Source organism: Ranitomeya imitator, chromosome 3, assembly GCF_032444005.1.
Source record: "Ranitomeya imitator isolate aRanImi1 chromosome 3, aRanImi1.pri, whole genome shotgun sequence".
Taxonomy (NCBI): Eukaryota; Metazoa; Chordata; class Amphibia; order Anura; family Dendrobatidae; genus Ranitomeya; species Ranitomeya imitator.
This window is the reverse complement of record NC_091284.1, coordinates 561,096,454-561,122,081: the sequence shown is the minus strand read 5'-3', so window position 1 is coordinate 561,122,081 and position 25,628 is coordinate 561,096,454. Positions and strand designations below refer to the sequence as shown.

General features: G+C 43.8%; 1 protein-coding gene across 1 annotated transcript in view; it reads left to right on the top strand.

Annotated features, from left to right (window-relative positions):
• Positions 1 to 13,496: 13,496 nt before the first annotated feature.
• TNFSF13B (TNF superfamily member 13b) overlaps positions 13,497 to 25,628 on the top strand; it is a 254,656-nt gene continuing 242,524 nt past the window's right edge. The window contains 2 exon segments of the mRNA XM_069757934.1: positions 13,497 to 13,585; positions 13,587 to 13,956. Coding sequence (XP_069614035.1) covers positions 13,497 to 13,585; positions 13,587 to 13,956 — 459 coding nt within the window.

Here is a 25,628-nt window from a genome sequence, read left to right as displayed (position 1 = left end):
AGCATGAACATCGGAGGCAACAACCCAAGAATTATCCTCCTGGCCATAACCCTTCCACTTGACCAGATACTGAAGCTTCCGCCTCGAAAAACGAGAATCCAAAATCTTCTCTACCACATATTCCAATTCCCCCTCAACCAACACCGGAGCAGGAGGATCAACGGAGGGAACCATAGGTACCACATATCTCCGCAACAAGGATCTATGGAACACATTATGAATGGAAAAGGAAGCTGGAAGGGCCAAACGAAAAGACACTGGATTGATAATTTCAGAAATCTTATAAGGCCCAATAAAGCGAGGCTTGAACTTAGGGGAAGAAACCTTCATAGGAACATGACGAGAAGACAACCAGACCAAATCCCCAACACGAAGCCGGGGACCAACACACCGACGACGGTTAGCAAAACGCTGAGCCTTCTCCTGAGACAACGTCAAATTGTCCACCACATGAGTCCAAATTTGCTGCAACCTGTCCACCACGGAATCCACACCAGGACAGTCAGAAGGCTCAAGCTGCCCTGAAGAAAAACGAGGATGAAAACCAAAGTTACAAAAAAAAGGCGAAACCAAGGTAGCCGAACTAGCCCGATTATTAAGGGCAAACTCGGCCAACGGCAAAAAGGTCACCCAATCATCCTGATCAGCAGACACGAAGCATCTTAAATAGGTTTCCAGGGTCTGACTGGTTCGCTCCATTTGGCCATTTGTCTGAGGATGGAATGCAGAAGAAAAAGACAAATCAATGCCCATTCTAGCACAAAAGGACCGCCAAAACCTAGAAACGAACTGGGAACCTCTGTCAGACACAATATTCTCCGGAATACCATGCAAACGAACCACATGCTGAAAAAATAATGGAACCAAATCAGAAGAGGAAGGCAACTTAGGCAACGGCACCAAATGGACCATCTTAGAAAACCGGTCACAAACCACCCAGATGACAGACATTTTCTGAGAAACAGGAAGATCAGAAATAAAATCCATGGAAATATGCGTCCAGGGCCTCTCAGGAATAGGCAAAGGCAAAAGCAACCCGCTGGCACGAGAACAGCAAGGCTTAGCCCGAGCACAGGTCCCACAGGACTGCACAAACGAACGCACATCCCGCGACAAGGAAGGCCACCAAAAGGACCTAGCCACCAAATCTCTGGTACCGAAAATCCCAGGGTGACCAGCCAACACCGAACAATGAACCTCAGAAATTACCCTACTAGTCCATCTATCAGGAACAAACAATTTCCCCACAGGACAGCGGTCAGGTTTATCAGCCTGAAACTCCTGAAATACCCGCCGTAAATCAGGGGAGATGGCAGAAAGAATCACCCCCTCCTTGAGGATCCCAGCCGGCTCAAGAACTCCCGGAGAATCAGGCAAAAAACTCCTAGAAAGGGCATCAGCCTTCACAGTCTTAGATCCAGGAATATACGAGACCACAAAATCAAAACATGAGAAAAACAAAGACCACCGAGCCTGTCTAGGATTCAACCGCTTAGCAGACTCGAGGTAAATCAGATTCTTGTGATCAGTCAAGACCACCACGCGATGCTTGGCTCCCTCAAGCCAATGTCGCCACTCCTCAAATGCCCACTTCATAGCCAACAACTCCCGATTGCCGACATCATAATTACGCTCAGAAGACGAAAATTTTCTGGAGAAGAAGGCACAAGGTTTCATCAAAGAGCCATCAGAATTTCTCTGAGACAAAACGGCCTCTGCCCCAATCTCAGAAGCATCAACCTCAACCTGAAAAGGGAGAGAAACATCTGGCTGATGCAACACAGGGGCAGAAGTAAAACGACGTTTAAGCTCCTGAAAGGCCTCAACAGCCACAGAGGACCAATTCGCCACATCAGCGCCCTTCCTCGTCAAATCGGTCAGAGGCTTCACCACACTAGAAAAATTAGCAATAAAGCGACGATAAAAATTGGCAAAGCCCAAAAATTTCTGAAGGCTCTTTACAGATGTAGGTTGAGTCCAATTATGAATGGCCTGGACTTTAACAGGGTCCATTTCAATAGCCGAGGGAGAAAAAATGAAACCCAAAAAAGAAACCCTCTGAACTCCAAAGAGGCACTTAGACCCCTTCACAAACAACGCATTAGTACGAAGGACCTGAAACACCATCCTAACCTGCTTCACATGAGACTCCCAATCATCGGAGAAAACCAAAATATCATCCAAATACACAATCATAAATTTATCCAGATAATTCCGGAAGATATCATGCATAAAGGACTGAAATACCGATGGAGCATTAGAGAGCCCGAATGGCATTACAAGATATTCAAAATGGCCTTCAGGCGTATTAAATGCTGTTTTCCATTCATCACCTTGTTTAATACGCACAAGATTATACGCCCCTCGGAGGTCGATTTTAGTAAACCAACTAGCACCCTTAATCCGAGCAAACAAATCAGAAAGCAAAGGTAACGGATACTGGAATTTGACAGTGATCTTATTGAGAAGGCGATAATCTATACAGGGTCTCAAGGAGTCATCCTTCTTGGCAACAACAAAAAATCCCGCTCCCAACGGTGACGAAGACGGGCGAATATGCCCTTTCTCCAAGGACTCCTTTACATAACTCCGCATAGCGGCATGCTCTGGCACAGACAGATTGAAAAGTCGGCCCTTAGGGAACTTACAGCCAGGAATCAAATTAATGGCACAATCGCAGTCCCTATGAGGAGGCAGGGAACTGGACTTGGGCTCATCAAATACATCCTGGAAATCCGACAAAAACTCAGGACCTTCAGAAGGGGACGAGGAAATGGACATCAAAGAGATATCACTATGTATCCCATGACAACCCCAACCAGTCACAGACATAGATCTCCAATCCAGCACTGGATTATGTACCTGTAACCATGGAAAACCCAGCACAACAACATCATGCAAATTATGCAACACCAAAAAATGAATATTTTCCTGATGTGCTGGAGCCATGCACATGGTTAACTGTGTCCAGTACTGAGGTTTATTCTTGGCCAATGGCGTAGCATCGATCCCCCTTAAGGGAATAGGACTCTGCAAAGGTTCCAAGGAAAAACCACAGCGCTTGGCAAATTCTAAGTCCATTAAGTTCAGGGCAGCGCCAGAATCCACAAATGCCATAACAGAAAAGGACGACAATGAGCAAATCAGGGTAACAGACAAGAGAAACTTAGGCTGCACAGTACTAATGGTAACAGACCCAGGAACCCTCCTAGTACGATTAGGGCAATCAGAAATAGCATGAGCTGAATCACCACAGTAAAAACACAGGCCATTCTGACGTCTGAATTTCTGCCTTTCTGCTCTAGTCAAAATCCTATCACATTGCATAGGCTCAGGACTTCACTCAGAGGACACTGCCATATGGTGCACCGCCTTGCGCTCACGCAAGCGCGGATCAATCTGAATGGCTAGAGACATAGATTCGCTCAAACCGGTAGGCGTAGGAAAACCCACCATAACATCTTTAAGGGTTTCAGAAAGACCTTTTCTAAAAATAGCAGCCAGCGCCTCTTCATTCCATTTAGTGAGCACAGACCATTTTCTAAATTTCTGGCAATATAACTCTGCCACTTCCTGACCCTGACACAGGGCCAACAGTGTTTTCTCAGCATGCTCTACAGAGTTAGGTTCGTCATACAACAATCCGAGAGCCTGAAAGAATGCATCTACATTCAATAATGTCAGATTCCCTGTTTCAAGAGCAAAAGCCCAGTCTTGAGGATCACCACGCAGTAAGGATATGATGATTTTCACTTGCTGAATGGGATCACCAGAAGAACGGGGTTTCAAAGCAAAAAACAATTTGCAGCTATTTTTAAAGTTCAAAAACTTGGATCTGTCCCCAAAAAACAAATCAGGAGTAGGAATTCTTGGCTCTAGAGCCGGAGTCTGAACAATATAATCTTGGATACTCTGGACTCTTGCAGCAAGTTGATCCACACGAGAAAACAAACCCTGAACCTCCATACCAGAGCATATATCCAGCACCACCCAGATATCAAGAGGAAAAAGAAGACAGAACAGAGCACAGAAAAAAAAATGGTTCAGAACTCTTCTTTTTTCCTTCTTTTGAGATGCATTCAATTCATTCTTGGCCTGCTGTACTGTTATGACCTGGTGGTTAAGAGGCCACACTGAAATGACCTGGTGGCTAAAACGCAACATGGAACGAGCTCTGAGAAGGTGGTATCTCTACTGACAGCAGTCCCTAATCCTAACAACACAACTAGAAATAGCCGTGGGATGTTCCTGACACTCCCTAGACACCTCGTCACAGCCTCAGATATAACTACCCCTAAAGAAGGAAATAGAAAGCTATCTTGCCTCAGAGAAACCCCCAAAAGGAAAGACAGCCGCCCACAAATATTGACTGTGAAAGGAGAGGGAAATGACGAACACAGAAATGAAATTAGATTTCAGCAAAGGGAGGCCAAAACTAAACTAGATAGACAGAGAGCAAAGGATACTGTGCGGTCAGTATTAAAAAACTACAAAATCCACGCAGAGTTTACAAAAATGAACTCCACACCGACTCACGGTGTGGAGGGGCAAATCTGCTTTCCCAGAGCTTCCAGCTAGCCTGAATAAGACATAGTGACAAGCTGGACAAAAGAGACAAAATGCAAAGCAATAGAGTCCAAACAAATGGACAAACAAGACTAGCAAAACTTATCTTTTGCAGACAAGGACTGGCCATATGAGAAATCCAAGGGAAGAATCAAATCCAACCAAGAACATTGACAGCAGGCAAGGACTAAAGCCCAGAGCAGGTTTAAATAACAAGCCCAGGCAAGGCGATTAGTGAAGGCAGCTGCTACAACTACCTAACGGAGCAGCAGTTCCACTTGAAACCACCAGAGGGAGCCCAAGGGCAGAACTCGCAAAAATACCATTAGCAACCACAGGAGGGAGCTCCAGAACGGAACTCACAACAGGTTCCTGGTTGGATTCACATCTCTTTGGATTTCCCTGTTATCCTGACCAGTTCAGCAAAGCTAAGTCCTTGCTTGCTCTTTTCTGTCCACAGGTTGTGGACTTATCCATTCTGTGCTTTGTATGTTTGTCCAGCTTGTCAGTATGAATTATTCTGTGTAGCTGGAAGCTCTGGGAAGCAGATTTACCCTCCACACTTTTAGTCAGGTGTGGAGATTTTTGTAAACTCTGTGTCGATTTTTTGTAGTGTTTTATACTGACCGCACAGTATTCCATCCTGTCCTATCTATCTAGCTAGACTGGCCTCCTGTGCTCATCCTGGTTTCATTCTGTGTATGTCTCTTCCCTCTCCACTCACAGTCATTACTTGTGGGGGGCTATCTATCCTTTGGGGATTTTCTCTGAGGCAAGATAGTTTTCCTGTTTCTATCTTTAGGGGTAGTTAGTTCTCAGGCTGTGACGAGGTGCCTAGGGAGTGTCAGGAGCATCCCACGGCTACTTCTAGTGTTGTGTTGAGCTTAAGGACTGCGGTCAGTACAGGTACCACTTCCTTCAGAGCTCGTCCCATGTTGCTCCTAAACCACCAGATCATAACACCTTTTCTCTCCACACATTGATCATTTTGGCCAAAGAGTTCTATTTTAACCTCATCGGTCCACAGGACTTGTTTATAAAATGCATCAGCTTGTTTAGATGTTCTTTTGCATACTTCTGACGTTGAATATTATGGTGAGGATTTGGCTAGGTAATTAGTTCTCATGCTTCGCACTGACGAGGGCCAACTGCCCGAAACACCGTGTCTGCGAATTGAGATACTGATTTGGCTTTTATCCTAAGTCATATTGCACGACTCGTTTAAAGGGTTGATTGTGACTTGTAGGATCGCTACTCCCAACAGGTGGCGCTATAGAGTTTAAGTCCTCTTTTTCTCAGAAAAGGCAATTTGCATATTATATTTCCCAGAGGAGCATTGCACGGCGAATAAGCCTCCTTACCTTGACAAGCTAGAGATGGTATGTCACTCTCCATAAGGAGAAACGATACCCCTTAGAAATTTTTGCAAATTTGTTAAAAAAGAAAAACTAAAATATCAGATGGTCATAAGTATTCAGACCCTTTGCTCAGACACTCATATTTAAGTCACTAGCTGTCCATTTCCTGGTGATACTCCATGAGATCATTCTATTCCTTCATTGGAGTCCAGCTGTGTTTAATTAAATTGATAGGACTTGATTTGGAAAGGCACACACCTGTCTATATAGAACCTCACATCTCTCAGTGCATGTCAGACCAAATGAGAATCATGAGGTCAAAGGAACTGGCCAAGGAGCTCAGAGACAGAATTGTGGCAAGGCACCAATCTGGCCAAGGTTACAAAAGAATTTCTGCAGTACTCAAGGTTCTCAAGAGCACAGTGGCCTGCATAATTCTTAAATGGAAGACGTTTTGGACCACCAGAAGTCTTCCTAGACCTGGCCATCCAGCCAAACTGAGCAATCGTGGGAGAAGAGCCTTGGTGAGAGAGGTAAAGAAGAACCCCAAGATCACTGTGGCTGATCTCCAGAGATGCAGTAGGGAGATGGGAGAAAGTTCCACAAAGTCAACAATCACTGCAGCTTTTCACCAGTCAGGCCTTTATGACAGAGTGGTCTTAATAAAGCCTCTCCCCAGTGCAAGCCATATGAAAGCCCTCATAGAGTTTGCTAAAAAAACAAAAAACCATGAAGGACTCCTAGACTATGATAAATAAGATTCTCTGGTCTGATGAGACTAAAATAGACCATTTTGGTGAAAATTCTAAGCAGTATGTGTAAATAAAACCAGGCACTGCTCACCGCCTGCCCAATATAATCCCAACAGTGAAACATGGTGGAGGCAGCATTATGCTATGGGGGTGTTTTTCAGCTGCAGGGACAGGACGACTGGTTGTCATTGAAGGAAACATGAATGCGGCCAAGTACAGAGATATCCTGGATGAAAACCTCTTCCAGAGTACTCTGGACCTCAAACTTGGCCGATGGTTCACCTTCCAACAAGACATTGACACAGCTAAAATAACAAAGGAGTGGCTTCAGAACAACGCAGTGACCATTCTTGACTGGCCCAGCCAGAGCCCTGTCCTAAAACCAATTGAGTTTCTCTGGAGAGATCTGAAAATGGCTGTCCACCAAAGGTCACCATCCAACCTGACGGAACTGGAGAGGATCAGCAAGGAAGAATAGCAGAGGATCCCCAAATCCAGGTGTGAAAAACTTGTTGCATCATTCCCAAGAAGACTCATGGCTGTACTAGCTCAAAAGGGTGCTTCTACTCAATACTGAGAAAAGGGTCTGAATACTTATGACCATGTGATATTTAAGTTTTTCTTTTTTCATAAATTTGCAAAAATTTCTACATTTCTGTTTTTTTTTTCAGTCAAGAAGGGGTGCAGAGTGTACATTAATGAGAGAAAAATTAACTTTTTTGAATCTGCCAAATGGCTGTAATGAAAGAGTGAAAAATTTAAAGGGGTCTGAGTACTTTCCATACCCACTGTAAATTTACTTAGGTACTTTATTCTTATCATTAGTGTCACCAGGACTATGTATATCCTCTATACTGTCCGTCTGTATCTGCTAGCTAATTGATGTTCAGCTAAACTTACAATAATTCACTATTTCCAATGATCTGTGGCCTCTGGATGGACAAGTTGTCAGAATGTTACACAATGATGTGCAGGGATTGCAGTTATTATGAATCAACATCTGGATGAAATACCGAATGTTCTAATTGTATTGTAGAGGGAATAGATTTTTCATAAGTGTCACTATAGCAGGAGTCAATAACATTTCCAACAAATAAACAAAGTACTTCACTTTCAAGGTAATCATATGCATAATTGATTGGCAATTCATACTATTGAAGTACCTGAAAGACTACTTAATATATGTATGCTTTTTACATTTAGCCCTGATCCTATTTAAAGTAAAAAATCTGAGTTTCCCATTGTAATCACTTAAGTGCAGAATATTTAAAGGGGGAATTTAATTTTTTTTTTTTTATTGCATAGGCTTCCACTGGTTAAAAGTAACAGGTAGTTTTAGTGACCAAGCCTACTCCAGTGCTGGCTCTCTGACATTGCCCTCCATCCTTAACGACAAGATTATTGAAAGGTTCCAGACACTTTTCAAAAAGTTGTCACAGTTAGGCTTGGGGTTTATGTCACTTCCAGGGGAAGAGGGAGGATACATAGAAAGGGTTAATGTTACTTTTTGGTTAATGTCACAGTTTGTTAATGTAACAGCAGTAAGTGGAGCAGCTGTTAACCTGTTAAATGCAGTAGTCACTCTTTAACAGCATCATTTACATCACTCAAAAGGTTGGGTTTTGGAAAATGGCAACACAAGCATTTTTATTTTTGCAAATATCAGATTTTTTTTTTTACCACTTATGAAAAAACGATGCAAGTTTGTTATCACCATTATCATACTGACTTGGAGAATTATATTTCCGGTCATTTCCATTGAAGAATGAAAGCCATAATAACAAAAAAAAAATGTTGAATTGTGGTGTTTTTTTCAATTTCAGCTCACTTGGATTTTTTTTCCATTTTCCAGTAAAGTATATTTGAATATGAATGGTGTCCTTCAAAAGTACAACTCGTCCTGTAAAAAACAAACCATTATATGGCTACTAGATGGTGGCCCGATTCTAACGCATCGGGTATTCTAGAATATGCATGTCCATGTAGTATATTGCCCAGTGACGTAGTATATTGCCCAGCCACGTAGTATATTGCCCAGTCACGTAGTATATTGCCCAGTCACGTAGTATATTGTCCAGCCACATAGTATATTGCCCAGTCACGTAGTATATTGCCAGTCACGTAGTATATTGCCCAGTCACGTAGTATATTGTCCAGCCACATAGTATATTGCCCAGTCACGTAGTATATTGCCAGTCACGTAGTATATTGCCCAGTCACGTAGTATATTGCCCAGTCACGTAGTATATTGCCCAGTTACGTAGTATATTGGCCAGTTACGTAGTATATTGCCCAGTCACGTAGTATATTGCCCAGTCATGTAGTATATTGCCCAGCCACGTAGTATATTGCCCAGTCATGTAGTATATTGCCCAGCCAAGTAGTATGTTGCCCAGTCACGTAGTATATTGCCCAGTCACATAGTATATTGCCCAGCCACGTAGTATATTGCCCAGTCACGTAGTATATTGCCCAGTCACGTAGTATATTGCCCAGCTACGTAGTATATTGCCCAGTCACATAGTATATTGCCCAGCCAAGTAGTATGTTGCCTAGTCACTTAGTATATTGCCCAGTCACATAATATATTGCCCAGTTACGTAGTATGTTGCCCAGTCACATAGTATATTGGCTAGCCACGTAGTATATTGCCCAGCCACATAGTATATTGCCCAGTCACGTAGTGTATTGCCCAGTCACATAGTATATTGCCCAGCAACGTAGTATATTGCCCAGTCACATAGTATATTGCCCAGCCACGTAGTATATTGCCCAGTGTCGTAGTATATTGCACAGCCACATATTATATATCAGAGCCACGTAGTACGGTATATTGCCCAGGCACGTAGTATATTGCCCAGCCACATAGCATATAGCAGAGCCACGTAGTATATTACCCAGTCACGTAGTATATTGCCCAGCACAGAGTCACGTAGTATAGAGACTTAAAAAAAAAAATAAACATATACTCACCTTCCGAAGGCCCTTTGGAAGTCCTGCTATACTCACCATTCCCTGCCTTTGCCGCTCCTCACCACGCTCCCGGGACGGCTCCATTGCAAGCGGCAGCTTCTGGTGGTCCCAGGGCTGGTATTAGCAGGACCTATGATGACGTCGTGGTCACATGATCGTGACGTCATGGCAGGTCCTTGTCGCACACCAGCCCTGGGACCGGAAGCTGCCGCTTGCAATGGAGCAGTTGCGGGAGCGTGGCGAGGAGCGGGAAAGGCGGCGGAGGGTGAGTATAGCAGGTTTTTTTTTTTATTATTATTTTTAACATGACCTATTTTTACTATTGATGCTGCATAGGCAGCATCAATAGTAAATAGTTGGGGACACACAGGGTTAATAGCAGCGGTAATGGAGTGCGTTACGGGCAGTTACCGCTGCCATTAACCCTGTGTGAGCAGTGAGCGGTGAGTGGAGGGGATTATGGAGCGGGCGCCGGGGAGTGAGAGCAGGGGAGGGACTAATCGGACTGTGCCCGTTGCTGATTGGTTGCGGCAGCCATGACAGGCAGCTGCCGAGACCAATCAGCGAACGAATAACCGTGACAGAAGGACAGAGACAGATGGAAGTGACCCTTAGACAATTATATATATATATAGATGTAGGTGAAAATATAAAACAGTTATGGCTCTTAGAAGAGGGAGAAGAAAAAACTAAAGTGCTCAATCTTAAAATCGCCAGGTCCTTAATGGCAATCTGTCAGCAGGACAAGTGATACCTTGATATCTGGGATCTGATGTCTTATCCTAGAGAAATCCATTTTTTATGACATGTAAATGAGCTTTTCCAGGAAATGGGCCGTAATCTGATCTGCATAAGAATCTGCCTCCAGAGCATATTTTAAATGAAAGGAGGCATTACCAATTTGAGTCAAACACATTAGCAGTGACAACGCAGAGCCCGGCTTTATTGCAACAATATTGCAACACTGTCTACCTGTGAGATGGAAGCTGAAAAAGAGAGAACCTGCTGATGTGTCCGTTATAATCACAGGAGAGCAGAGAGTGGCTATAGCACATCCCACTGGTAATGCCCCCTTTTATTTATAATAAGCTTTGGAGGCAAGTTCCCCGGGAGATCTATGTCCAGCCCACAGTCCTGAGCAGCTCATTTACATATAAGAAAAACATAGAGGTCTCTGGAAAATTACATCAAATCACAGATATCAAGGGTTCATTTTATTCAGCTTCCCATGACCTACATGCCTATATAGATGGCTTAGGAGAGTTGATTCTATTGACAGATTCTCTTTAACCCCTTAGTGACATGCCAATTTTGTATTTAATGACCAAGCCAATTTTTACAATTATGACCACTGTCACTTTATGAGGTTATAGCTCTGAAACGCTTCAACAGATTCCTCTGGTTCTGAGATTGTTTTTTCGTGACATATTGTACTTCATGCTAGTGGTCAAATTTATTTGATATGACTTGCGTTTATTTGTGAAAAAAAAAGAAATTTGGCAACAATTTTGAAGATTTTGCAATTTTCAAACTTGTAATTTTTGTGCCCTTAAAGCAGAGTGTTGTGTCACACAAAATAGTTAATAAATAACATTTCCCACATGTCATCTTTACATCAGCACAATTTTGGAAACACAATTTTTTTTGTTAGGATGTTATAAGGGTTAAAAATAGACCAGCAATTTCTGATTTTTCCAACAAAATTTACAAAACCATTTTTTTAGGGACCACCTTACATTTGAAGTGAGTTTGGGGGGTCAATATGATAGAAAATACCCAAAAGTGACACCATTCTAAAAACTGCACCCCTCAAGGTGCTAAAAACCACATTCAAGAAGTTTATTAACCCTTCAGGTGCCTCACGAGAACTAAAGCAATGTGGAAGGAAAAAAATGAACATTTTACTTTTTTCACCAAAAATTTTACTTTTGGCCCAAACTATTTTATTTTAACAAGCGTAACAGGAGAAATTGGACCACAACATTTGTTATGCAATTTCCCCTGAGTACACCGATACCCCTTGTGTAAGGGATAGCCACTGTTTGGGTGCATGGCAGGGCTCAGAAGGGAGGGAGAACCGTTTGACTTTTTGAACGCAAAATTGTCTGCAATCAATGGTGGGTGCCATGTCACATTTAGAGACCCCCTGATGCACCTAAACAGTGGAACCCCCCAATTATAACTCCAACCTTAACACAGGCCTAACCCCAACAAACCCCTAACCCTAATCCCAACCATAACCCTAACCACAACCCTAACCCCAACACACCCCTAACCATAATCCCAACCTTAACCATAACCACAACACCACGCTAACACCAACACCACCCTAACCCCATCATCAAAACCCTAGCCCAATGCTAGCCCAACCCTAACCATAGCCCAACCTTAGCCTTTGCTCTAACCCTAACCCTAGCCCCAACCCTAACCCTAGTCCCAACCCTAACCCTAATGGAAAAGTGGAAAAAAATATGGGGGGTTTGATGTCATATTTTTTCCATTTTGATCACTGTGATAGGATCTATCATAGTGATCAAAATGAACCAAAAGGAAAAATCTCCTATTGTTGCCAGGTGTCCCTGCTGGCAGATCTCGGTGGATGCACTGCGCATGCGCCCACCATTTTCTCCCAGGAAGATGACACGCAGGGCCATAGGACAGAGCCCAAGGGTCCATGGACACCGGAGGTACCTGGGGGGCTTTAGGGACCCCATTTCTCTCTCCTCTGATATGCTAGATCATATCAGAGGAGCGAGAAATAAATGGGAAATCAGACTTTTTTTTTGCGGTCGCCGTTATTCGGTGAATAACCCCATGCAGTATGGGGTTCAGACCTCCTGATATATTCTGCAATGGCAGAATCATCCATTTCTTTGCCTTAAACGCCTGGATTGCTTTCATAGTATGTTTTGGGTCATTGTCCATCTGTACTGTGAAGCGCCGTCCAATCAACCTTGCCACATTTGGTTGAATTTGAGGAGGAGAATGTATAACCGTGTACACTTCAGAATTCATCGGGCTTCTTCTGTCTTCAGTCACATAAATGAACACCAGTGACCCAGTGCCATTGGAAGCCATGCATGTCCATGCTATCACACTGCCTACACCATATTTTATAGAGGATGTGGTGTGTTTTGGATTATGAGCCATTCCAAGCCCTCTCCATTCTTTCTTCTTTCCATTATTCGGTTACAGGTTGATCTTAGTTTCATTTATCCAAAGAATGCTTTCCCTGAACTGGGCTGGCTTCTTTAGATTTTTTTTGGCAAAGTCTAATCTGGTCATTATATTTTTAAGGCTTATTAATGGTTGGCACCTGTGGGAGCGATAACATTTAAGTGGGCTGACTAGTTTGGGGACACTAACACCCCATTGACTAGTCAAAGGCCTCATTTACATTTCATAACCGGATTTCAGAAATACTTTTTCTAAAGATCTATTTATGTGTGTAATGTAATACAGGGGCTATTAGGGTATTTACATATGCAGACACAACTGCTGGTGGTTCTGGGGTTGCGGGGGATCTGACAGATTCCCTTTTAGGAAATCCTTGAAACAAATGAAAATTTCCCAAGTGGGGAACTGCTTTAATGTTATTTCCGCGTTTACTCAATATTTTTTTTAAAGGAGCTGTGGATATGTTCTTGTAAATGACTAGCCTACAATCAGTAATAGAGAAAGAGATGATGGCATGCATGTCTTCCTCTAAATATCATTAAATATTACTTCCTTCCTAAAAAGAAGAAGTTCCTGACGATCACAAATAGAAATGCATTCGAACATAACAGAATACAAAGGGACAATTGTAAAGCGAAAATGGAACAGGAAAGAAATACGATACAATAAAATGACAAACCAAAGTAGTAATGCTAGTGAAATCCCTCTGGATACATCTCTCTGCCCTGGCACAAGATGTGAATTTGGAATATTTCCCTTCTAACAAGGAGCCAAATAAGAAAATCCTTAGATATTCCATAAAGAAGTTCAGAATGGATGCAGAAAGCACATCAACAAATTATCTTCCACCTACCGCCGAGCAAAAACGGATTTACAACTGTTGCCATCATCACCCAAAGGGAGTTATATTAGCTGCCAGTCTTCCGCTCATCATTCTTCTCTTCTCCTGCCTTACAGCTGTATTTCTTTATAATGTCAGTGCTTTGAAAACAGAACTCACAAACTTGCAAGCAGAGCTGAGATCATACAGAAGTCTAGACAGAAGTCAGGTATCTCCTACCTCCATGCTAGAAAACAGCCCCAATGAAGCAAGTGGTGAGACTCTCCCAGCCGAGGGTGAGGATCTACAGGTCAGTTTGTATTGGCTTTTGTAAATTATATGCAAAAATACTAAGGCAAAGAAAAACATAAGAAAAAGCTATACAGATAATGGTTTGAGATAGCATGTAGGGGTCGGCCACCATAACAACTTTTCATCTATCCACAGGATAGGTGTAAAGTTATTGATTGCTGAAAGTCCATCCACTGAAACACATAATGATCCCAAGGATGAGGCTCTAGAGTACCATGTTTGTGGTAATAGTCCCACATGCACAACACTGCTTCATTAATTTTCTGACTGACCCATTTAAAGTGAATGCCATTTGTTTTTTATATAGTTTCACAATTGTTTGCTAGGTTTCATTTAATTTCTGAGCCTAGTAGCCATTGTTTTTCTCATTGGTTTCTATAAAATTAAAGGGGTTATTCAGGTTTGGCATGAAAGTCTGTTGTCACTCTATGTGACTGCAGGCTTGTGAATTCTCAGAGCCCAAGCAGCATGCGCTGTCAGGATTCTCTGGTGCAGGCGGTGAAACCTTGCGGTGATGTGACTGCAAGTGTACGATATGCATATGTATGGCCACATTCCAACTAGACATGTGTGACCTGGGATCAAATCAAGGAGAACAGTAGACATGAAATGACATGCATTTCCAAAAAAATGTATAAAAAAATGTATCAGTCACCCTGATACAAATATATTAAACACTAAAAGTGACAAAAAAGCTCAGTAAAAGTCCTAAAGGGGTTGTCCAAAACTTAATGTATAAAAAAGCTAAGCAATTTTCTAATATACAGTACATCAATTTAAAAAATCCACATCCTTTCCCCTCTACTCTAAATTCCTATCTTCTTATACAGCGTTCATTTTATGGTAAAAAGTTGTCTGCCAACATGCTTCTCCAGATCAGTACAAATTATGGCAATGTCAAACTTAGGCTGGTTTCACATTTGCGTTTTTTTTTTTGCGTTTTTGCGGTAAAAAACGCAAAAAAAGCATGCGTTTTTTCCCCCTATATTTAACATTAAAAATGCATGTGTTTTTTGCATGCGTTTTGACGCGTTTTTGCAACGCATGCGTTTTTTCTCTGCATGCGTTGTGTTGCATAAATGCAACATGTAGTAATTTTTGCGGCGTTTTTTTTTGCCGCAAAAAACGCATGCGTTTTTTCGCGGCAAAAAAACCTATTGATGTCTATGTAAATGCATGCGTTTTTAAGCACATGCATTTGTTTGCATTAAAAACGCATGCGTTTTTATAAAAAAACAACAGAAAACACACTGATATGCCACCCCCCACCATAAAGGTGATAAAAGGGATCCTAACCCTAACCCTAAAGGGATCCTAACCCTAACCCTAACCCTAAAGGGATCCTAACCCTATCCCTAACCCTATCCCTAACCCTACCCCTACCCCTAACCCTAACACTAACCCTAAAGGGATCCTAACCCTAACCCTACCCCTAACCCTAACCCTAATCCCTTTAGGGTTAGGGTTAAGGTTAGGATCCCTTTAGGCTTAGGGTTAGGGGTAGGGTTAGGGTTAGGATCCCTTTAGGGTTAGGGTTAGGGTTATGATCCCTACCCCTAACCCTACCGCTAACCCTAACTCTTTCTGTTTATAGTGGGTTTTTTACTTTATTTTAATGATTGGCAGCTGACACACATTTCTCAGCATGCGTTTAAAAAATGCAAACGCATGGAAAAACGCATGTAAACGCGTCAAAACGCCGCGTTTTTTTCACCATATGCAAAAACGCATGCGTCAAAAAAACGCAGCGTTTGCATGCGTTTACATGTGTTTTTTCACCATGCGTTTTTTTTCAAAACGCATGCGTTTTGAAACGCAAGTGTGAAACCAGCCTAAGTCTTTTGAAAAAAATAACATTCATCATGCAGGTGCCAATGGCGGCGCCTGTGCTGTAGTATGATTGGTTCTATAATATCCTTTTATTTATTTTATTTAGTGATATAAATTTGTTGCCAAAAAAGGTTTTTACCTCAAAATAATGTGTGCGCAGTAGTATGATTTGGAGCTCAATAGATGCTATTGCGCAGGCACCACCACTGGAGCCATTTTACTGGAGAAAATATTTTTTTTCACTCCACCAAGATGATGCTGGTGGCCAGGGATACCACTAGGAATTTTGGAGCCCCATACTGGCAAAATTTTGAGGGCCCCCTTGAGACACCGTCCAGGCTCCACCCCTCGAACTGTCCACAGTCCCACCGCTCTCTCTTGGAAAAACTCCACTTCTCACCAATCACATATTAACAGTTCCCATCACCAGATCTCACATATAGCCAGCAGCTTTAGTTTAGGCCAAAAGACTTTGTAAGCCACCACCTTAACAAGGTAGACTCTTTTGGCCGGGCCCTACTCTACTCTAACCTATTAAACTTTTGTTAAAATATCCATTACAATTTAGATATATTTTTATTTATTTTTCAATTTTTAAAATGACCAATAATATCACATACAGGGGACAAATACCACAGCACCATGGCCAGACACCATATTACCACCCCATAGTGACCTATAATACCACATACAAGGAACAAATACCAGCACACCATGACCAGACACCATATTACTACCACATAGTGAAATATAATACCACATACAAGGAATAAAAATCACCACACCATGTCCAGACCACATATTACCACCACATGGTGACCAATAATATCACATACAAGGGACAAATACAACTGCACCATGACCAGACACCATATTACCACCACATAGTGACCTATAATACTGCATACAAGGAACAAATACCACCACACCATGTCCAGACCACATATTACCACCACATGGTGACCAATAATACCACATACAAGGAACAAATACCACCATACTATGACCAGACCACATATTACCACCACATAGTGACAAAATAATAGCACATACAAGGATCAAATACCACCAAGTCATGGCTGGACAACGTATTACCACCACATAGTGACTGAATACTACAATACCAATGAGTAATAAAAAAAATACTAATATCACCATAAGTGCCATTATACACAGGACATCTGTATACAGTGTTTGTGCAAGGTAATACAGTGATCACCGGTGACATTATATACAGGAAATCTGTATATAGTTTATAGCATAAAGGTAATACAGTGATCACTGGTGACATTGTACACAGGACCGTTGTATATAGTATACAGTGTATAGTGTCAGTTGTGGTGCAGTGACCCATGTTACAGCCAGGGGGCGCTGTGTGTGTGCTTCAGGATGTGCTTGGAGGCATAATTATGATGGTGAATTAGGGACTGGCATTATTGTAAATGGCCGGTATGGGTCGCAGATGTGCTCTCCGCTGTAAGCCCAAAATTATATGGTTATGCTTAGACTTATAGTTCCATATGTGTTTGTTGTGTTTACTTATAAGGGGGGCTTATAGGGCTAGTTTGAAGAGCTGTGCGGGTCGAACTAGCCACAAACCTCCCACCTATGGGAGTGGTTACAACTATGTAATGTGACCAGGGCGTGGGTCACATGGGTCAGAATGTGAGTTCCTTTATAGCCAGTGTGTTGGAATGTCCTGGGATGGACTGGATTCCTGGAAACACCTGGTGAGACCATGGACTGAAGGCGTGTGTGTTGGAAGTGCCTGTGACGGGACTTCCTGAAAAGCGCACGGTGAGGCCGCATCTGCAGAGCCTGGGATGGCTACTGTGGTGGGGAAGCTACAGTTCCTACTATGGGTCTGGACTATCTGAGGTGTCCTGGTCACAAGGAAGGTGACCCCAGTGAGGCAGCTTTCCCCTGGGAACCTGCACTGACAGGAGTCAGCGTGTGGAGCCGGAGCTCCTGTAAGGTAACTCCAGATAAAGGGTCTTTACTGGCAGAGAAGTGTCTGCCATTGGAACAGCCTGTCGGTGGTTAATATGTTCTGTTGACATGTATAATGAACTGTTTGTGACACGGTTTATGAGTCTTAATAAACCGGAAAAACTGTGGAGAAATAATGCCTAAGTGCTTTAATTCCTGTTGCCAAGCGAGTTTCACCAACCCACTCAGGTAGAATTATCTCACACAGTGTACAGGTAACACACTGACTCACCAGTGATGTCTCTAGGTGAAGTCCTTCATCTTCACTTTTCATCTTCATCCAGCACAGACCGCCGTCACTTCTTCCAGCCAGGGCTCGTCTCTGCAGGAAATACCACAGTTATTTAGAGCACTGCTTGCAGAACACATTACTCATTTTTTTCCCAAATTCTAAACTACACCAGAAGAAGAAAAAAAAGGTGACAGTGTCACTCTGCACAGTAACAGGACCGCCTCCCCCTTTTAAAACAGTATCCTCAAAAAATAAAATAAATACATCACTGCAGTAATAATATCCCCTAATTAGCCCCTATGGTAACAATATCCCTCTTCCTGGCCCTAGTGTTTCTCATTCCTGGGTCCAGCCATATGTTCTCCCATCTTGGGCCCATATGTTCTCCCATCCTGCCCTCATGAGTATCCATTCTGCCCCCATTTGATGTCCTATCCTGCCCATATGATCTCCCCATCATGTCCCATGATCCTGCCCAATCTGTCCCATGATCCCGCTACATATGCCCCATAATCCTGCCCCATCTGTCCCATGATACTGCCCCATCTGCCCCATGATCCTGCCCCATCATATCCATCCTGCCCCATGATCCTGCACCATGTGTCTCCATCCTGCCCCATGTGTCTCCATCCTACCCCATGATCCTTCCTCATCTGTCTCCATCCTACCCCATGATCCTCCCTCATCTGTCTCCATCCTGCCCCATGATTCTGCACCACTGTCTCCATCCTGCCCCATGTTCCTGCCCCATCTGTCTCCATCCTGCACCATGCCTCCAACCTGCCCCCTGTGTCTCCATCCTGCCCCCATGTCTCCCTTTTTGCCCTTGTGTCTCCATTCTGCCCCTTGTCTCCATTCTGCCCCTTGTCTTCCATCCTGCCTCCGTGTCTCCATCCTGACCATGTGTCTCTCATCCTGCCTCCGTGTTTCGATACTGCCCCTGTGTCTCCATCCTGCCCCGTGTCTCCCATCCTACCTCCATGTCTCCCATCCTTCCCCGTGTCTCCTATCCTGCCCCATGTCTTCATCCTGACCCTGTATCTCCATCCTGCCCCCTGTTTCCATCCTGCCCCCTTTTTCCATCCTGCCCCCTTTTTCCATCCTGCCCCCTTTTTACATCCTGCCCCGTTTTCATCAGGCCCTGTGTCGCCCACCCTGCCTCTGTGTCTCCCATCATGCCCCGTTTCCATCCTGCCCCGTGTCTCACATCATGCCCCCATGTCTCCATCCTGTCCCTGTGTCTCCATCCTGCCCCGTGTCTCCATCCTGCCCCGTGTCTCCATCCTGCCCCATGTCTCCCATCCTGCCCCGTGTCTCCCATCCTGTCCCCGTTTCCATCCTGCCCCCTGTGCTGCCCCATGTCTCCATCCTGCCCCTGGGTCTCCATCCTGCCACCTGTTTCTCCCATCCTGTCTCCGTGTCTCCCATCTTGCCCCCTGTGTCTCCCATCCTGCCCCCATGTCTCCATCCTGCCCCATGTCTTCATCCTGCCCCCTGTATCTCCCATCCTGCCACCCGTGTCTCCCATCCTGCCCCTGTGTCTCCATCCTACCCCTGTGTCTCCATACTGCCCTGTGTCTCCCATCCTGCGCCGTGTCTCCATCCTGCCCTGTGACTCCATCCTGCCCCGTGTCTCCCATCCTGCCACCTGTCTCCCATCCTGCCCCGTGTCTCCATTCTGCCCCGTGCCTCCATTCTGCCCCTTGTCTCCATTCTGCACGATGTCTCCCATTCTGCCCCATGTCTCCATTCTACCCTGGACAGGATGGAGACACATGATCCATTTATCTCCATCCTTCCGGTGAAACATATTGTGGCTTGCCGCTTTCAATAAAAACAAAAACGAAAAAAACCTTTCTCCTTACCTGGCCGCACTCCTGCGGCTATGATCCCTCCAGGCATTTCAAGTACACACTCACCAGCGAATGACAATGATGTCATATGCTGGCGGTGTGCGTGCTGACGTCAGCTGCCAGGCTCCGATTGGCTGGTGGCTTTATTGCCGTGCGGCCACGCACGGCAATGGAGTAACTGAATCCTGCCGCTAGGGCCCGGAGCAGAAGAGACAGGGCCTGATGCGGGCCCCTTCTATTGATCGGGCCCCATACACCAGTCAGAGCAGTAATGCCCTGATAATGGCCCTGCCGGTTGCACCTGCACAGTATCATTAATCAGGTAGAAGCTACTGCGCAGGCACGGCCAGCAGCATCTTGGTGGAGACAAATTTCTTTTTCCCATAGCAAAATGGCACCAGCGGTGGCACTTGCACCATTTTGAAGAAATTTTTTATTTTGTCAACAAATTTATATCACTAAATAAAATGAATAAAAGGATATTATAGATCTGATCATGCTACAGCACAGGCGCCTGCATGAAGAGGCAATTTGCATATTTAATATCCCAGAGGAGCATTGCACGGCAAATAAGCCTCCTTACCTTGACAAGCCAGAACTGGTATGTCACTCTCCAAAGGAGAAACCTTACCCCTTAGACCTCATTCCAGAGCCTCTCACCTAGCCAAATCAGTTCTCATGCTTCACACTGATGAGGGCTAACAGCCCGAAACACCATGTCTGCGAATTGAGATACTGATTTGGCTATTTATCCTAAGTCATATTGCAAGACTCGTTAAAATGTTGATTGTGACTTGTAGGATCGCTACTTCCAAGTCCTCTTTTTCTCTGAAGAGGCAATTTCCATGATAAATGTAATTTTTTTCCCAAACAATGAGATATACAGCATGTTAACCCCATAGCGACCGCCGATACGCCTTTTAACGGCGGCCGCTAAGGGTACTTAAACCACAGCGCCGTTAATTAACGGCGCTGTGGAAAAAGTAAATAGCGCCCCCCAGAGTCGGATTTTCTCCCCAGAGAACATGATTTGGGGGTTTTTTTACCGACCCCGCATTTGCGATCGCCGGTAATTAACCGTTTACCGGCGATCGCAAAAAAAAACAAAAACGCGATTTCTTTTTAATTTCTTTGTCCTCCGATGTGATCGCACATCAGAGGACAGAGAAAAGGGGTCCCCGATCGCCCCCTGATACTCATCTGTCTCCCCCGGTGTTCCTTGTGGCTCCTGATGGGCGCCGCCATCTTCAAAATGCCGGCCGGCCCCGGGAGAATCTTTGGGGTCTCGGCTACCAGGGGTAGCCGAGACCCCAAAGACCATGATCGGGGTCGGTTTTACCGACCCCTGTTTTGTGATCGCCGGTAATTAACTGTTTACCGGCAACCGCAAAAAAAAAAAAAAGCAAAGTGTAATTCTCTATCCTCTGATGTGATCGCACATCAGAGGACAGAGAAATAGGGGGATTCGAGGACCCTATCATACTCACCGGTGTCCCTGGGTCCTCCTGCTGCTCCTCCTGGCCACCGGGGAAAAGAAAATGGCGGGCGCATGCGCAGTGCGCCAGCCATCTATCTCCATCTGCCGGCCGCCAGGAGAAGAGCAGTTGGGGCTAAAATTAGGCTTAGGGTTAGGGCTAGGGTTAGGGCTAGGGTTAGGGCTAGGGCTAGGGTTAGGGTTAGGGCTAGGGCTAGGGCTAGGGTTAGGGCTAGGGTTAGGGTTGGGGCTAAATTTAGGGTTAGGGTTGGCGCTAAATTTAGGGTTAGGCTTCTTTCACACTTACGTCGGTACGGGGCCATCGCAATGCATCGGCCCGACATGCCGACGCACGTTGTGAAAATTGTGCACAACGTGGGCAGCGGATGTAGTTTTTCAACGCATCCGCTGCCCAATCTATGTCCTGGGGAGGAGGGGGCGGAGTTACGGCCACGCATGCGCAGTCAGAAATGGCGGATGCGATGTACAAAAAAACGTTACATTGAACGTCATTTTGTGCTGACGGTCCGCCAAAACACTGATCCAGTGCACGACGGACGCGACGTGTGGCCATCCGTCACGATCCGTCGGCAATACAAGTCTATGGGCAAAAAAACGCATCCTGCGGGCACATTTGTAGGATCCGTTTCTTGTCCAAAACGACGGATTGCGACGGATGCCAAACGCCGCAAGTGTGAAAGTAGCCTAAGGGCTAGGGTTCGGGTTGGGGCTAAAGTTAGGGCTAGGGTTGGGGCTAAAGTTAGGGTTAGAGTTGGGATTAGGGTTAGGGTTTGGATTAGGGTTAGGGTTGGCATTAGGGTTACGCTTGGGATTAGGGTTAGGTTTGGGATTAGGGTTAAGGTTAGGGTTGTGATTAGGGGTGTATTGGGATTAGGGTTAGGTTTGAGGTTAGGGTTGAGATTAGGATTAGGGGTGTGTTGGATTTAGGGTTTTGATTAGGGTTATGGTTAGGGTTGACATTAGGGTTGTTTTGGGGTAAGGGTTGTGATTATCGTTAGGGTTAGTGATAAGGATTGTGGATCGGATTGGGATTAGGGTTAGGGGTGTGTTGGGGTTAGGGTTGGAGCTAGAATTGGGGGGTTTCCACTGTTTAGGTACATCAGGGGGTCTCTAAACACGACAGCCAATTTTGCGCTCAAAAAGTCAAATGGTGCTCCCTCCCTTCTGAGCTCTGCCGTGTGCCCAAACAGTGGGTTACCCCCACATATGGGGCATCAGCGTACTCGGGATAAATTGGACAACAACTTCTGGGGTCCAATTTCTCCTGTTACCCTTGTGAAAATAAAAACTTGGGGGCTACAAAATCTTTTTTGTGGAAAAAAACTATTTTTTATTTTTATGATTCTGCATTATAGACTTCTGTGAAGCACTTGGGCATTCAAAGTTCTCACCACACATCTATATAAGTTCCTTGGGGGGGTCTAGTTTCCAAAACGGGGTCACTTGTGGGGGGTTACTACTGTTTAGGTACATCAGGGGCTCTGCAAACGCAACATAACGCCCACAGGCCATTCTATCTAAGTCTGCATTCCAAAACGGCGCTCCTTCCATTCCGAGCTCTGCCGTGCGCCCAAACAGTGGTTTACCCCCACATATTGGGTATCGACATACTCATGAGAAATTGCACAACAACTTTTGTGGTCTAATTTCTCCTGTTACCCTTGTGAAAATAAAAATTTGGGGGCAAAAAGATCATTTTTGTAGAAAAAATGTGATTTTTTATTTTCACGGCTCTACGTTATAAACTTCTGTGAAGCACATGGGGGTTCAAAGTGCTCACCACACATCTAGATAAGTTCCTTAAGGGGTCTAGTTTCCAAAATGGTGTCACTTGTGGGGGGTTTCTACTGTTTAGGCACACCAGGGGCTCTGCAAACGCAACATGGCATCCGATCTCAATTCCAGACAATTCTACATTGAAAAAGTAAAACGGCACTCCTTCCCTTCCAAGCTCTGCGGTGCGCCCAAACAGTGGTTTACCCTCACATATGGGGTATCGACGTATTCAGGAGAAATCGCACAACAACTTTTGTGGCCTAATTTCTCCTGTTACCCTTGTAAAAATAAGAATTTGTGGGCGAAAAGATCATTTTTGTGTAAACAAAAGCGATTTTTTATTTTCACGGTTCTACGTTATAAACTTCCGTGAAGTACTTGGGGGTTAAAAGTGCTCACCACACATCTAGATAAGTTCCTTAAGGGGTCTAGTTTCCAAAATGGTGTCACTTGTGGGGAGTTTCCACTGTTTAGGTACATGAGGGGCTCTCTAAACGTGACATGGCGTCCGATCTCAATTCCAGCCAATTCTGCATTGAAAAAGTCAAACGGCGCTCCTTCACTTCCAAGTTCTGCGGTGCGCCCAAACAGTGGTTTACCCCCACATATGGGGTATTGGCGTATTCAGGAGAAATTGCATAACAAAATTTATGGTTACATTTCTGTTTTTACATATGTGAAATTAAAAAAAATGGTTCTGAATTAAGATGTTTGCAAAAAAAAGTTAAATGTTCATTTTTTCCTTCCACATTGTTTCAGTTCCTGTGAAGCACGTAAAGGGTTAATAAACTTCGTGAATGTGGTTTTGAGAACCTTGAGGGGTGTAGTTTTTAGAATGGTGTCACACTTCGTTATTTTCTATCATATAGACCCCTCAAAATGACTTCAAATGTGATGTGGTCCCTAAAAAAAAATGGTGTTGTAAAAATGAGAAATTGCTGGTCAACTTTTAACCCTTATAACTCCCTAACAAAAAAAAATTTGTTTCCAAAATTGTGCTGATGTAAAGTAGACATGTGGGAAATTTTATTTATTAACTATTTTTCGTGACATATCTCTCTGATTTAAGGGCATAAAAATACAAAGTTTGAAAATTGCAAAATTTTAAAATTTTTTGCCATATTTCCGTTTTTTTCATAAATAATCGCAAGAAATATCGAAGAAATGTTACCACTATCATGAAGTACAATATGTCACGAAAAAACAATCTCAGAATCAGCGGGATTCGTTAAAACGTTCCAGAGTTATAACCTCATAAATTGACAGTGGTCAGAGAATTGTAAAAATTGGCTCGGTCATTAAGTACCAAATTGGCTCTGTCACTAAGGGGTTAAATAAGGGGCAGGTCACTGAGGGATCAGTGACCTGTCATAAGCCATACAGATGAATTTATAAGCAAAGATACACATAAAGACCCCCCCACACGTCCAAAACTACAGTATGGATTAAGCTACAAGCACAAGATGAATTTAATCAACCCAGGTATCGACTCCTTAACGACCAGGGGTATTTTTGGTTTTGCATTTTCATTTTTTGCTCCCCTTCTTCCCAGAGCCATAACTTTTTTATTTTTTGGTAAAAATGGCCATTCCAGGGCTTGTTTTTTTGCGGGACGAGTTGTACTTTTGAACACCATTGGTTTTACTATGTCGGGTAATAGAAAACGGGAAAACAATTCCAAGTCCTGTGAAATAGCAAAAAAGTGCAATCCCACACTTGTTTTTTATTTGGCTTTTTCAGTAGGTTCACTAAATGCTAAAACTGACCTGCCATTATGATTCTCCAGGTTATTACGAGTTCAATGGCACCAAACATGTCTAGGTTATTTTTTATCTAAGTGATGAAAAAAAATTCCAATTTTGTGGAAAAAAAAAGTTGCCATTTTCCGAGACCCGTAGCGTCTCCAATGGATTTGGGTGAGGGCTGACGTTTTTATGGATACCATTTTGGTGCAGATATGTTCTTTTGTTCGCCCGTTATTGCATTTTATTGCAATGTTGCAGCGACCCTAAAAAAATTAAATTCTGGCGTGTAGACTTTTTTTCGCTACACCGTTTACCGATTGGATGAATTCTTTTTATGCATTGATAGATTGGGCGATTCTGAATGTGGTGATACCAAATATATGTACTATATATTTGATTTCTTTTATTGATGTTTATTTTGAATGGGGTGAAAGGGGGGGAGATTTGAACTTTTATATTTTTTACATTTTTTTCAAAAACATTTTTTTTTACTTTTTACTTGCTTCATAATTTCCATGGGAGACTAGAAGCTGCACTTATCCAATCAGCTCTGCCCTGCTCTATATAGCAAATATGCTCACTTGCTATGAGCGCTGACTGTCAGGTCGCGCACAGCAATCCAGCAATGACAACCTCATGGGTCTCCTGCAGACCCTGGGTTGTCATGTCAACCCATCGATCACTCGCGGTCATTAAACATGGGCACCGATGGGAGGAGGTAAAGACATGCTTCCTGCTAGTCCATGTTAA